This window comes from Cryptotermes secundus, unplaced genomic scaffold, assembly GCF_002891405.2.
Source record: "Cryptotermes secundus unplaced genomic scaffold, Csec_1.0 scaffold528, whole genome shotgun sequence".
In the NCBI taxonomy this organism is placed as follows: Eukaryota; Metazoa; Arthropoda; class Insecta; order Blattodea; family Kalotermitidae; genus Cryptotermes; species Cryptotermes secundus.
Window position 1 is genome coordinate 701,829 of NW_019724748.1, and position 15,926 is coordinate 717,754.

The 15,926-nt window shown below is 41.9% G+C and overlaps 1 protein-coding gene across 2 annotated transcripts in view; it reads left to right on the plus strand.

The window, feature by feature from the left end:
- Nucleotides 1–11,793, plus strand: part of LOC111862886 — an 89,227-nt gene extending 77,434 nt beyond the window's left edge. For both annotated transcript variants that reach the window (XM_033750840.1, XM_023848667.2), the window contains exons 3-6: nt 789–851; nt 2,715–2,891; nt 5,314–5,505; nt 5,654–11,793. In XM_033750840.1, coding sequence (XP_033606731.1) covers nt 789–851; nt 2,715–2,891; nt 5,314–5,505; nt 5,654–8,856 — 3,635 coding nt within the window. In that variant the 3' untranslated portion in view covers nt 8,857–11,793. The remainder of the gene's footprint in view (nt 1–788; nt 852–2,714; nt 2,892–5,313; nt 5,506–5,653) is intronic.
- The last annotated feature ends 4,133 nt before the right edge of the window (nt 11,794–15,926 follow it).

Sequence of the window (15,926 nt, forward strand, 5' to 3'; positions counted from 1 at the left end):
TTTTACTCTCTCTCTCTCTCTTTTTTTTTTTTTTGCTACACACTCAAACCACAAGTTTGAAATACAGACATCTCGACTCAGAAAGCAAAGAGAGAATTGCTCTGCGCTTCCTTTAGATGCATGTGTATGCAACTCAAGCTCAACTGGCCGTTAGAGACTGTAAATAAAAGTAACGCGAAACAGTTGCTTCATTTGCTGCTCTTGATTTTCTCAGTGGGAACCCCTAAAAACGTGGGTTCCGGGCAGCTGCCCGGTTTTCCCACTGGATAAAACGGCTTTGATGTCATTAATCAGTTTGCTTTGTAATGGAAACTGTGTGTTTTCTACGACGTAGGAGCTGAATCTGCAGTTATAGCATAGTTGCTTCAGTTAGAGGTAAAAAGTAAAGTTGTCCCCGTGTTTAATCAGCTGAGCGCCACGTCATGAAGACATGGGGGAGGGGTTGTATAGCCCCAGCATTCTTGACCTCTTGAGTGATCAGCTTCACGCCCCAGTCACTTTATTCCCGTGGGAAAGCCTCCGATACCCACTGGATAGGAGGCTGGGTGGGCACAGAGCCGGTGTGGACGTTGTGGAAACGATAAAGTCTCATGTCCCTGCCGGGAACCGAACCCCAGCCGTCTAGCCCACAGCCCGTCTGTATACCGACTGAGCTGTCCGGCTCGGAACAGTTGAGGCAAACCTGTATAAGCTGGCTGTCTCAGATCTGGCGAGAAACGCAGAGCACCAGAGACCGCCGCGGATAATGGTCAGTGTCGATTACTTCTCATCATGTTGTTTGTTCGCAGGGCCGATCAACAGGGAGAACTTATACTTCGACAGGAGCGGCGAGCAGTTCGCAAACGAAAGTGGTAAGTTGATTCTTCGTCCGACCCCCACGTTCCTCTTGCGTCGTCAGTTCGATTGGTTGCGCCAACGAAGGTGTAGGTTTCCATCTCCAGCAACATTACTCCTAACCCCCCCCCCACCAAAAGCGGAATCGAGATGAAATTTGGAAAAATATTGTCATGTGTATTAGTGACTAGAGAGGAGTTCGGATTGGTAAGTGCGCTAGTCGTGTTCACAATTATTACATGTTGCGGGTAAACACAATTTCCAGTCACTACGCGATAATCTTCACGTATTTATAACACGGGGCCACACAAATCTCACCGAATTACACACTCCCGCACATGCGAAATCTTCACAGGCCGGCCTCTTCTGAGCTCCATGTTTCAATCCGCTCCGCCAGCTTACGGCTGAATCGAAGTCAAAGTCACATTGCGACCGACGGGCAGGCAGTAAGTCCTAGATGTTAAGACTTCCCTTTTCGTCGCCTCCTACGACTCGCAGGGTCACTGTGGAGGTAGTCGACCCCGCCTCCACACGGGTTTCTGTCTGTCAAAGTCACATTGCGACTGACGGTCACTCAGTCAGTAAGTCTTGGTGTCGAGCCCCAGATAATTATTACTGTTTGACAGTTACGGTCTTGTTTTGGTGGGGCGCCCTCTCTGACGAGAGGACGGGCGTGTCTTATATATATGCTGCTGGCCTTGGCAGCGCAGTCTTTCTCGGGTCCGAGTCTCAAATTTGAGACTTCCCTTTTCGTCGCCTCCTACGATCCGCAGGGTCACGGTGGAGGTATTCGACCCCGCCTCCACACGGGTGTCTGTCTGTCAGAGTCAGAGTCACGTTACCACTGACGGTCAGTCAGTCTGTCTGTCTTGGTGTCGAGCCCCAGCTGGGGCTCATGACCAGATATTTCTTTTGTATGAAAGTTACTGTCCTGTCCATGTGTAGCGCCCTCTCTGACGAGAGGTCGGGTCTGTCATTTGTTAGTCAGTCTGTAGTAATTTGTCCATTGTCTGTATTTACACATATTTGCAATACATACTTATATAAATGTACAATATTTACACGGCCTCCGTCAGTCCAGGCTAGGTACNCTGTCTGTCACTGCATTCACTTCTCTTATAAGCCTTAGGCACGGAACACGCAGAAAACACAGCCTCTGTTGCTGATACATGTTTACCGAACCATTGCATAGTAACAGTTGCGGCGCGGATTCTATAGAAAACCAGTCACACGGTAGCTATCTCGCCAGCCCATTGGCACGCTGACTGTTGCCTAGCAACGAACTATAAACATTTGCTCTATTGTTGAGTGCGCTTACGCGAGGTGTTTATCGCGCCGTTGCCTAGCTATACACGTCAAAATATAGAGAATCCAAAGTAGGACGAGAAGTTTCTTTCTTAGGCCCCCACTCTTTTCATTGTGCTGTAATCACAGCACAATGTAATTACAACTTTTACACAACTCACTAAAGGGTTCTGATACGTATTAAGAAATCAGTTCTAGGGTCCTGTCGCTTTTGGCAATTCGTGCTAGCGTTGCAAACCGTGGCGATTCCGACGGCAAAGGCAGTTACTGAACATTCAGGAAGTTCGAGACAGAAAATCACTGTTCGAGTCGAGATTTATTTTTCTCGATTCGATTTTGCACATGCTTACAGATAAGGCTGTGAGCATGACCAAATGTATTTATTTCCAGTAGGAATCCTGCAGGGACAGTGTGTTCTCTGGCAGTAGGCCAGTATCGTTACGTGCCTTGTCACTCGGATGATGAAGATTAGAAACGACGTCTCCATCCGCAGGCCTATGTTGAATGAAGTTGGTACTCATGAGGCACAGGTGGCAGCAATGCGTGATACCCGCTTGCATGATTATGATTCGCAGTGTGTGTTTCTGACGACGTTCTGTACAAGGAAGATGACCCCATCCCGACAGCCACCCTGTGTGAACGGTGCGTATGCCGCCCGCCTGACATCGCGTGTGAGGCCATCAAGTGTGAGAAGAAGTCTGGCTGCCGGGCCATCCCGCGCCCCAACGAATGTTGCCCGGAATACAAGTGCGGTAAGTGGCATTGTTTGGCTGCTTTCATGAAACAGTAGGTAGCTGTATCTGCCGTTGCAGAACCGGAGGGTTCTTCTGATGATCCTACTAAGGAAGCTGGTTAACGCTTGCAACACTTCCGACATGCATGCGGGAGGGCCTGTTTCGAATATCGTCCATGGCACAGAATGTCGTGAATGAGGGCTTTCGTGATTTTCCCAGCCGCTCAAAGCAAGTGCCAGGATAGTTCTTTAAATTAGACCGCCCCTGTGGTCTAGTGGTTAGAGTTCCTGGCTACAGGTCCCGAGGTCGGTTCCCGGCGCTACCAGATTTTATGAGAAGTGGGTCTGGAACGGGGTCCACTCAGTCTCGTCAGCATAATTGAGATGTTTCAAGAAAATAGCGGCTCCGGTCTAGCAAACGGAGATTAACGGCCATGGGGATCCGTTGCGTTGTAAACGTAGTTTAGGGTTTTACATACAACCTTAGTGGAGTTTACCAGCTACAATGTGCTGTCTAATGAAATATTTAGGACAAACTGGACGAACCTTTAAAATTAGATCCAGAGAACACACAACTGATAAAAAAGTAATGGGCTAAACTCCAGATTTGCCCAACATATATTAGACACCACACACGAATACAGCGCGATGGCCAAAATCACGGAAATTTTTTATATATCGGTAAGAAAGGCCGATCACTGGATACTTAGGAAAGATTTCATATTCATGAAGTCAGCAAACAAAATATACAACTAAATGATAATTTTACTGAAATTTTTAGCCCTATATATAAAGTGGTAATTGATGCATACCGAACATAAACAATTACATCTCCTACCCCACCACATCCTCACACACCCTATCCCTACCTCTTCCTCCCCCTCCCCTCCCTTCCTTGTACCGACTTCACAAACATCATATGTGACTAAATCAGTTGCTATCTCTATTCCAACCAGGGCAGACAAAATACACTGTAAAATGAGGCAGGGCTAAACAGTAAATACCAAACAGTACTACACTAATACCACAGGCCTCCAAGCAGTTGTGTACAAGTCATGAACATACCGCTATGTGTCCCTGGAATATAACAACAAGATCGCAATAAGTCACTTCATAATGTGAAACATTACATGAATGGTTTTTAACCATATTTCATTGTATAACTTTAGTTTTATAATTTTATTTTATTTCTATATCTTCTATTATTGTAGTATAACAGTTGGCAAGTATCCAGGTCCATTGTACCATCACACTGAAATGCACTGCAACAGTGTGTGAGTGTAGTAACCATGCATTTGCCTGATGATGTCTTTAAAAGCCAAAATATGTGGCTAAGGTGACCTAGACCCCTTTGTTGTTGCTTTACACCAGATCCTAATAAAGAATTTTATATAATAAACACAGCAAGAAGCACCCACTCAAAATCATTTTAACTTCATGTTTTACAGATTTGTCTGTTTGGTCTGTTCTGACTAGAATTGCTTTTTCATATATAGACTTGCTGGATGGGGGATTGACCCTTAACAAAGCCTCAACCTACACAGACCAATGTAACACAAAAATGTGGGCATACATCCACACCATGAGTAGGAATTAACTTGCAGCCACTGTGTGTAAGCAGTCCATTAGGGCATGTGCCCATATGTGAAAGATCTACAAATTTTTGTGTCTTGCGTTGATGTATGAAGGTGGTGTGAATGTGAGTTTGGACCTGCAGGCACAGCTCCTTCATGTCATGAGTAGTGAAACAGAAATGAACATTGACACTAATATGTGAAGTTAAGAACTGTGAATAAATAATATTTGAGCACCCTCATCATCCCCTTCTTAGTCTTCAAAATTCTATTTTCCAAGTAGGTTCCTTAACTACTGTTTTAATAATTTCCTGTTTTCTGCATTCTTGTTGCATGCCCAACCCATTTTTGCACTTCTTTCTCATAAAACTTGTGATGTGGTGAGCGGCCACTGCATGTGTGACGTGTTACCTGACACACTGTTTGTCAACACAATCTGATCACAGACATGGGGCAGGTATAATGTGCATTAATGCAAGTTAACATTTACATTACAAATACAGGGCATGTTGTTAATACAGTGTATGTCTATGCATGCTTTTATGAGATTTTTCAGCAATATGGTTTCCTCATTGGGAGATTTAGTGAAGAATTCCTTTTCATCCAATTTCAGTCTGCACCCTGAGTACCATTTAATAAATGTGATTTTGAAAAACGATTGAAATATCATTTAATAAATATTATATCTTTTAATTCTACTATTAATATTAATTCAGGCCTGTGTTAATTCGTTAATTCATATGTTAGCTTGCCCTACACCAAAATTCCCAGTACCATTCTGGAAGAATGCAGAAACAGCTGTGAGATATTGGAAACCAAGGACAGGATTTTCTGTTTGGCAAACTGACACTGTATTACATGTTTTAGACTGTGAGGCAGATGGCAAAATTTATCAGAATGGTGAACGCCTGGAGGACCCTGACTCACCCTGCAGAGTCTGCTATTGTCAAAGTGGAGAAATTGTGTGTACTGTGATCAAGTGCTACACACGAGCAGACTGTGTGCCCCGCTATGTGACTGGCAAATGCTGCCCCAAGTATGACCACTGCCCACCTGTAGGTGAGTGCCACGTCCAAGCAAACCAGCTCTTTTTCCAGTTTGTGCACTTCTCTACCATGACTGTTTTAACTTGATGCAGGCTTCCTGTTGCAAATATCTTTGATACTCTATCTGAGAACATTTTTAATCTATTTGTATATCTTTACAGACCCAACCCCAATGATATTTTACACAACACCTGAGACTTTGTCAGAATCAGTGAAGTCCTCTTCGGTTGATTATGAGGCTGGTATTGGAAATACGCCGAATGCTTTACAGGAGAATATCCAAGACAACATTGTGGATTCTTCTAAGTGGATAGAACTGTTAGGAGAAAACAGTGATAGTTCCATGCCACTAACAAACACATCAAATAATTATGGTGAATATAGTTCATTAAAACCATCCTCTGCAAAAACAAATACTGAAGAAGAGGGTGCCAAAGAGGAACTATCTAAAGACAACACTCAGACTTACACTGAAAGTACAAGCACTGTAGAACCAAGCAAGGCTGAAGAGATTGACAAAGCAGGAGTACGGCAAGACAACTTGGGTGGCCATGCAAATGAAACAAGTAAGAGAGAAGAGGGTGACCAAGAGAACACTGAGGCATATGTTGAGAATACAAGCAAGGGTGGAGAGGGTGACAGAGAAGGGCTGCAGCATGACAGCATCGAGGCAAATACAGAAAGTACAGTCACTGGAGAAACAAGTGCAGAGCAGGACAACACTGAGGGTTATACACAGAGCACAAGTGTGAGAGAGGAACCCCAACAAGAACACACTGATGTCTCTACTGAACATGCAAGCAATGCTATGTTCAGTACTGAAGAAGACAAGACAGAGATTTCATCAGGGAAGATGAAAAACGAAATTGCAGGAGCCTGGTCTGATGAGACTACTACAACACAAAATCATCACAATAGTGGCAGTATGGGTGAAGAGGTGAATCCAGCTGATGCGACAAAAACTCTGGTACACCCTTTTGATGCTAATGGCATGATGAAAGATGGCGGAGCTGTGTGGTATATTGGAGAGGTCAAAAAGTCTTCTGCTGAATCGGTAAAATATGAGACATCTCAAGAAACAGAACGGCATGAAATAACTACAAGCAAAAGTAAAGATGAAGACGGTGCCGGTGGAACGGAATCCCCACAGTATGAAACCGCAGTGAGCACAGAAAGAACCCTGACTGAGTCCACAGAAGGTGTCAAAATGGATGAGACTAAATATGATGAAGACAACACAGAAACTGCTAGTTTTGAAAACAACAGCACCACTATTGTCCCTGATAGGCACACACAGTCAATGGAGCATGAGTCCGTGGACACAGTACCTGTGATCTCGTTTCTGAATGATATGGAAGCACCCCACATGGCTATTGTGTTGCCAGATTCAGACAACAACAAGATGCAAGATGACTATGATATTAAAAAGACAGAGATAAATCCAGTGATTGATGCAGAATCAGAAGATGTTATCAGTTCACAGTACAGCCACGTGACAAACAATAACAGTATAGATGGTCAGAATACAAAAGAAGATTATGACAGGACCTTTCAGAATTCAAATGAGGGAACTGAAGATATAAATACAGATGAATCTAGTCTTGCCCCTTTTACAGCATCCCCCACTGCTGAGGCTACAACGGAATTTCAACCCACTGAAACGACAGAAACAATTGAATCCACAGTGACCCAAGATGCAACTGCTTACACCACGAAAATCCATTTGTCAATGTCTTCACTTGTAAAGCATGATGATCCAACACAAGCACAAAATGAGGAATTTACTAGTCCTATAGATGAATCTACAACTCCAGACATCTTGGACGGGGAACATCCACTGAACTTCAAGGAATTTGCACAAACAACTGAACATACAGAGACAAATTCAAATGAGGAGCTGCAAGATGTTATGACAGCAAATTCAATAAGTAACAGCAATAATATGGAGGAGAGTAAGGCAGTACCCAAAAAAGGTGATGAAGTCATTTCACGCACAGAAGCCATCAGTGAAGCTTTCACAGAGAATGTAGTGAGTACAGTTTCTTCAGATGAGACTGAAGGAACTACATATTCCACAACAGAAGCTGCACAATTCAGTGAGAAGATCTTGGCTACAGTAATTCCATTCAAGAGTAACAAAACAGTAAATATATCTGTAACATCAGATATATTACCGAAAGAATGGTTGAAGACTAGCCAATTTACAACTGAAACAAATACAAAAGCAGCGCTCTTAGAATCTGATGCATCTCAAACCGAAGCGAATGGCGGCAGAGAAGAAGATAATTGCAGCCTTGACAATAGCGGATACTCCTGCGAACCTAGAGGTAGAGAAACAGCTGATCAATCTGAAGAAAATGACATCACTAAAGTTGTATCCACAACTGAAAGCACTTTGACAACTCCTAACAGTTTAGACAGCACAGATAAATTTGTTGATAATCCATCCAACAGAAATGATTCTCAGACATTAGCTAATGAGCACCAAACAACAGAGGATAATGACACTGATATTACTTCTCAGAAGATGGATATGGCGAGTGGTGAACGTGGAACCGAAATGCCATTTCAGAAGAATCCCATCTCACAACAGAAAGACAAAATTGGTAAATGGGAAAGCACTGGTGCCAGCATTTCAGATGTCATACCTCAAGAGAATTCTGCCATCAGTGGAGACAGTAGATTGGGTGGGTCTGATGAAACTGAAAGTTCGAATTATAATGCAGAAAAGTCAGAGGCCAAACCATCAAACAAATTTGACAAGATCTACCCAGAGTCTGTAAGTACTGAAGATAAGCCCATTGATTATGATCGACCTACATCAGGTGAGTCTGTGTATGTAAAGGAAGTAGAATCAGCTATGTATTCTAGTGGTAGTTACGAAATGAATTTTCATGATATTTATGGAACAGGAGACTATTATGTTTTGTCTTCTGAGTCAGGAATCTCGCACAATACAGATGTGGGCAGTGTAGCCACTTCGACAGTAACTAACCCCAGTAGTGTAGAGCAATCTGCAGACACAACTACTGTCAGAAGCAGGGATAATGATGACACAGAAAGCTCTTCACAGGAGTTTGCAGATGTTGACACTACTGTACCACCTACTGAAGCAACAGCAACAACAACAAATAGAACAGAGAACACATTAGAATCAACAACACCAGGGCTGTCAGAAAATGTTGATAACAGTGATGCAACTACAGATCTTTCTGAAGTAAAAGCTCAGAATTCAGTGGAAGACAATCAAGAAGCAAACAGCCAAGACACAAAGTTAGAAAATGAAAGTGTGGCTATAGTGAAAATAGAGCAAGCTTTATATGACCTTTCAGATTCCCAAGAAGAAAATGATTCAACAGAGTAACTTCATTAGTGTAAGGCTGATCCATTCTGTTCCATCAAAGAATGCGTTTCTAATGCATATTTTTTACAGTGCTCTAAAAACTAAAGTTCCGCACGTTTGTGATATGATCTAAAGTAGTTTAAGGGTGAAAGACAGGGCATGCCTTTGCTAACATAAGTACATAAAGACGATATATGGTACTTTTTATACATAAAACCTATTAATTGATTTCATTTGGATTGTATATGTGCTGCCGTTCTGTGCTGAGTGCTGCCACCTGGCGGAGAGGTCCTTGATCTGCTGCAGGAATGCAACGCTTGCAAGCGCTGGCTAGGGTGCAGCCTCAATGATGCAGTCTACCGAGCCGGCCATGGCTTTCAAGTTGCTCTCGGGCTGACCAGAGAGAATGGCCCATACTGTGGGTGGTAGCCAGCTGGACCAGATGCTGTAGAGGAAGTCAGCTGGCACATGTGGGGCAAGGCTCCTGAGGGGTCTGAGAAACTGGGATGTTTTGAGTTGCTGTCTTGGGGGCCAGCCGCCTCATAGGCTTGGTATAGGGGTCTCATTCTGGCAGAGAGGGGGTGATATTCTCTACTTCCTTGGTGTGCCACTGGTCCAGCTGCGAGATCACATAGCAGAACTTGGTCTGCTCGCTACTGATGCCAGCCAAGGTAAACTGTGCCTCGGCTTGGGTGGACCACACGGCTGGCCGCTCAGCCCAGAACGGCAGAAGCTGCACAGCCGCTGATACTGAGCTGTCTGCATTTTGCATTTTTCTTCGTCAGGGTCTCCAATGTGGTGTGTCAAATCCAGTGGCATGGAGAGACAACCACATAAATTTCTGTTACAAATGTTTGTTGATGCATTAACAAAGTATAGAGATGAGCAGACTGGCAGAGGGTGTGGTAACAGGTGAAGTGTTGTGGTCCCTGAAATGGGCCATATGTCTGAGGCTGAGCATGCCTGTGCTAACATCGGCAGTCTTCCTTGAGTGGCAGCTCGGTGATTGCTGGCCAGCCATTGGGCAGTGAACTTGTCGGTGGGTCTAGGAGACTGCTAGCAGAGTTGAGTGCGCATGTTGCTGCCAGGAGAGTTGCTGATGCTGTGCAGAGTCGGCCTGGCAGTGTTGATCCTTGGAGACTCATTGTTGCTCTGCTGTGTTGATGCAGACCTTAGCTGCAACTGCTGCTGGTGTGTTGGAGATCTGCATTTTATACTTTGCCTCAAGGTGGCACACGAACCAATGGGCGTTGGAGCTCCCATGGTCCATTCCGATTGGCTAGCGCTTAATTCAATGTGGGTGGCTCTCACATTTGTTTATCATGAGAGAAAGGTGACAGTTGCATTAGAACATTTTTAAATTGTGTCTCATTTTCTCATGCATGATAAATTTTTAAGCTTAGAAGAATGGCTATCAAAAGAAATGGAGGATAAAAATTACTGAAAATTTCAGTATGTTAAATATGTTGGAAATATTCACATGAACATATCAGCTTATTGACGCACTGAAAGTTTCTTAAGTATAAAAACTAGTATTGGGATTTGATTAACTGCAGAATCATTAGGTTATGGAAACCATGGAGTTTAGTGTAATCAACTTCCAGGTCTTAACAATGTTATATTCTCATTTTTCAGAATAAATGGAAAATCGGAGTTCTCTGTGTAGACACAAAAGGGAATCAATATATAAACTACAAAGTTGTTCTCACTAAACGGAAATAATGAATGCAAGTGCAACCAATTTTTGAAGCAGTATTTACTAAGAATATATAAGTATTTTTTTTTTGTTATTTATTCTTCATGATATTCTGCTGTCATGAGACATAAATTTTTCTTTATCACATACTGGAAATGGAAACAAAATAATAATCTTCTCCCAAATCACACTTAAGGTAAAGGAAGCAATAGTAGTTTTAACCCTTCAAACATGAAGTTCATCTAACTAATATTAAATCTAGTTCCTACCTCAAATAAGTTGTACTGTTTTTGGATTAGAAATATTATAGAGTTAATACTGTTTTGGCAAAGGATCACCATTCATTTTGAAGATCATACAAAATGCACAGATGCACATTGCAAAGTGCCAAATTATTTAATGTTAGAGCAAGTGGATAACGTAAGGTTACCATTGCGCTGTGTAGGGTTAAACCACAACTTACACAGTTCACATATTGTACTAATGAAATACAGTCATATTACTCTTATAATTAAACAGCATGGCTTACATTGATTTGCTGGAAAACAGACACACCTCACCAACTAAGAGGATTATAAAAGCTGAAGGAAAAATACTTTTGATTTCTTGAGTCCACTGAAGTGAAGGCCGAACAATAAGAAATTTGTAAACATGTGTAAATACATTTTCAGGGTACAGAAAAAAATTACAGCGGTATCACAGATTCTAATGACATGGCACAAGACCATCTAGAATTTGCATGAGATTCTGTCTTCTTCATTCCCAAACAAATATTCATATTAATGCAATCTACATAATCCACATGTTAAATGATAAATATATGGAAAGTCTCAATTCATATCTCTTACTGAGGAGTTACTGAAAATGTCTCTTACAAATATCAGCTTAATTTCTGCAATAAAGTATGCTGAAGATTTGGGTTTCAGAGGGCTGTAGCAATTGGACATTTCCAGTTACATGTTGCAATGTCTCGTTCTGGGAGATACAGTTATTGCTTCTCCCCGAACAAGACGCAGTGGCAAAAATAAGTTGGGGTGCACCTTGTTTCATGAAAGGAAGAAGACTTGCTGGGCTGTGCTATTTATGATTTCCATTCCTCTTGCAAGTGTGCAGACATGTACTCATTGTAATTCCTATGTCGACAAATCTCTGCTTATCACCATCATTGTCGGTGCATTTTAGAATTACTTTCCACACTTCATGTAATTATTGATAATATTAATGCTGATGAAAGGAATAAAGTCTTTTTGTAATACTGTTTATAATTTCATTTCATTGTGAGTCTAACAGGGTATATTCCTTTTATTACTGTGGATTCTCTGTAATTTTTACAGTGTTTCCTTTTCTACAGAAAATGGTTTTAGTACCTAGATCTTAAGGACACTATCAACAGTCATCTTTACCATCTTAGAGGGGCCTGCAGCCATTACACAAGTTTTATTATATACTGTTTTTGGATTGCATAAAGCTGACTAGCCGGTATTTATGTGATGCATAGAAGGGTAATGGAAAGTTGAGTCATATTGTGATTTATTTGATGCAAATTACTTCATTCATATGTTCATACAAATATGGGTAAGGTAAATGGAAGGGGGGGAAAGCAACTAGCTTTTATTGCCCTCAGGCGGGAGCAACCCTGGCGAACTGGCAGGTAAGGTGCCGATATTTCACAGTTTGTCGAGAAGTACCAATGGCAGTGCTAACATGTCTTTATTCAGAGAGTGTTAACCATCACTCATGCCGTGCCCTCCCATTCAGATGATTGAGCCAATAACCTGACTGATTGCTAAATTGTTGCTGACCCTCGACAGCACAGTGATTCTTGGTTTGGAGTCCCATAAGACTCGTGACCATATTTTACTGCCCTCGATCTCTGGCAAACTTCAGATCTTCACTCTGAGCCAATTTCCTGTGTAGAATTTCATTAATTTATGTACCAAATATTAAATCTCGATTAGGAACTAACCACCAGTCAGAAGTGAGCCTGACAGCTGGAATGTCAGTTGATCCAAGTCTGTTCAGAAACAGGAAAGAGGATGGTGTGACAGGTATGAGTTTTAGAAGTGTTAAAACAATCCCTGACACGAAGTGAAGTGAGTAGTACTCAGGGCACCAACAGGTGGCTGGAGCTTATCATGGGCAATCGAACAGTTCATTCTGTTTCTTTCAAATGCATGATAATGCAGCTGGCTGTAAAAGAATTACAGCAGTTATAAAATTAAGGTAACTGCTGGAGTGTGTTATTGTGAATCACCACAACTAATACAAAATAAACTAATTTCGTTTGAAGTAACTATGTAAAGATAGCAGTGATTCCACTGCAAGATTATTGTACACTGGTCACTTGAATGATTACAACATTAGTTAAAATAAAATGGATACACCGAAGATCCCCAAAGAGGTTTATTATACTGTCTTTCTGATATACCTCTCAATCTTTAATTCTGACTAAGAACCAAGCTCTGATCAAGGACTCCATTATTCCCATGTAGCATTTTAATGTACTTCTCACTCTATTAAGACTCTGGGCTGGGCTGTCTCATGTTCTCTGCTTACTTAGTCAAAATTATAAACTTTCCTGAAATAAACGAAAGGAAGAAGCAAGTAACTGGTGCTCTTCATGGGTCTAGCAAAGAGATTATTACAGATTATGCAGCGGAGAATCTTGAGGGTTTTGTGTAACAATACCCATCAATAAAGTATAGAAGCATTGACCAACTCAAGAACAATGACAGGCAATTCATTTTGGTTCAATATTTTTAAGGACTTAGATGCTGAATTAGCTACTCTGTGTTTATATATTTGAAAAATAATTAAAAACAGCTATGTCAACTCTTGTATTTAATCAATGAACTTAAATTATGTAAACTATGAAATTCTCAGGCTTTCAGATACTTGCATCTGAGGTTCTCACAGAAGTGACTGCAAAGAATCTGTCTGTTAGGATATAAGACTGTAGTCCAAAGCAGGCGGCAAGCAAAAGCATCTGTCCAGTGCCTAAATAAAAGAAACAGTTATCAAAATCATATGTGAGCTGCCATGGGTTGCGTTTATGGCTTGTGAGTAAGTGATAATTGAAATATTTTTAATATAAAAATCTATGTCTGTTATCTAATGACATTAGGGGGATTACAATGAAATAAATGTTGCTATTGAGGAAATTAATAGTAATAACGAATACACAATTGTTCACGTTGAGAGAATACCAGACTTCAAATTGTGGTTCTGTAAGCTACGATTTTCACAACAAATTCCACCGTTTCTACTTCACGATTATTAATAGAATCAAGCGTTTGCAAGCGAACGATGTGACAGTAACATTCCATTGTTTTGAAAAGTTTTAGAAATTTTCAGAGATAATGGTGTATAATTAATTATGTATGGAGCTGAGCCCTTCTTGAGGAGAAGCCAAATCTGCAGCTACTCAAGAACTTCCCAGCATTTTATGGAACCCGAAGGTTCATTATTGTGTTCACAAGAGCCCTCCACTGGTCCATATCCTGAGCCAGATCAATCCAATCCATACCATCCCATCCTATCCAAGATCCATTTTAATATTGTCCATCCACCTACGTTTTGGTCTTCCCAGTGGTCTCTTTCCTTCTGAGTTTCCCACCAATATCCTATATGCATTCCTTTTCTTCCCCATTTGTGTATAATTGCTGTACGCTAATTTTGTTTATTACACAAGTCATGCTACTGAGGCAAACCCACCGCCGAATTTTCATTCAATTATAAGATGTAATATGCGCCTGGTATATTCTTCTCATCGCTAGATGGCACTGTCATAGAATACAATGGGTGCTGACATCTGGAGGCCAACATGGATACTTTAGACTTGATAAAAAAGTGTATGAAACGGTCTCAGCATCGCCCCACCATAGCTCAAGCGATTAGTCGCTGGCTTCCCACCGCGGCGGCCCGGGTCTGGTCAAGTGGGATTTGTGGTGGACGAAGTGGCGCTGGGGCGGATTTTTCTCAGAGTACTTCAGTTTCCCCGGCCAATCAGTGGCCGCCGTGCCGAGTGGACCCAGTTGGACTCCACCCCAAACTAAGCAAATTAAAAAAAAAACCGGCCTCAGCGTCTCGGATGCTGCAATATCTGATCTTTTGTAGAGTGAAATTTTTCTAAAGAGCATTTGTTAATTCAGTTTGTACATCAGAACGCACATTGCATATCTATTACAAAGAATAACCGGTTAATGCTGCTTAGGGATAAATGTAGTTTATTCTGAGAATCACACGAAATGTGTTCAAACCAGCTTCTCATATCTTAGAGTGGGGATAATGGAGACAAATTTCGAGGTTTTTAAATTATTCCTGTTACTACTACTATTATAAATACTTTTTATTTGCGCGGTAGCGTAGTTGGTTCAGGGGCTATGCTACAAACCGGAAGGTCGCGGGTTTAAGTCCTGAGGAGGTCACTGGATTCTTTTCAGTTGACCTAATCCTTCCAGCCGCACTAGGCCCTGGGGTTTACTCAGCCTCTAACAGAAAGGAGTACCAGGAATTAATTAAATAATTTTCCTGGGGAGTAAAGCGCGGCCGGCGCGTAAGGCTGACAACCTTACCGCCATCTGTGAGCCGACTGTCTAGATACTGTGGGACCCTCAACGTCTCACAACCCTATGGGTCTCCAGGGCCTGTTACAGGGACAGCTTTACTTTTTACTTTTACTTTTACTCATGCTTAAATCTTAAACAATCGGTATGACTCCTTGGACGCGGGATGAGCCCGACGCAAGGCCGCTACCTACACGTACACAGAATAAACGCAGACAAACATCAGTGCCTTTTGTGAGATTAGAACCCACGATCCCAACGTTCGAGCGTGCGAAGAAATTTCATGCCTTAGACCGCAGGGCCACTGGGATCGGCAGAGATACTGTCTATGTATCGTTTCCTTTAAGACGTGACAAGCATGTCCCGTGAGAAGATATCGTCCGCAATTTCGTTGCTGCCTGTGTGCGTTTTTGAGTGAATCGGGTTGCAAGTATTTTCATACTGTGTTTTAATTGTTAATTAATTTACAAATTTATCGCGCCTTCCGTGCCAGATATTTCTAACAGAATTTGCTTTCTGTTTGTATAGTGAGTATGTGTTACTCACGGTAAATCCATACCTGCTTGTGCAGAAACATCTGATGCTAACTTCAAATATCATGATCTGTCTAGAACTACAGGATATCTATGCTTGGTCTATCGTGTCTTATGTTGGTGCTGGTTTCCGGAGGTAGGACTAGCTCCATCAATTGTGCCAAACCGAGCAGGTTCCACCTGAAGACGGAGACGGAATCCAGTCTCCGAAACTCTGTATGCTATAAATAACAACAGGACGAACGATAATGCCCAGAAACATAATAATTATAAGGAATAAACGTTAACATAAAAATA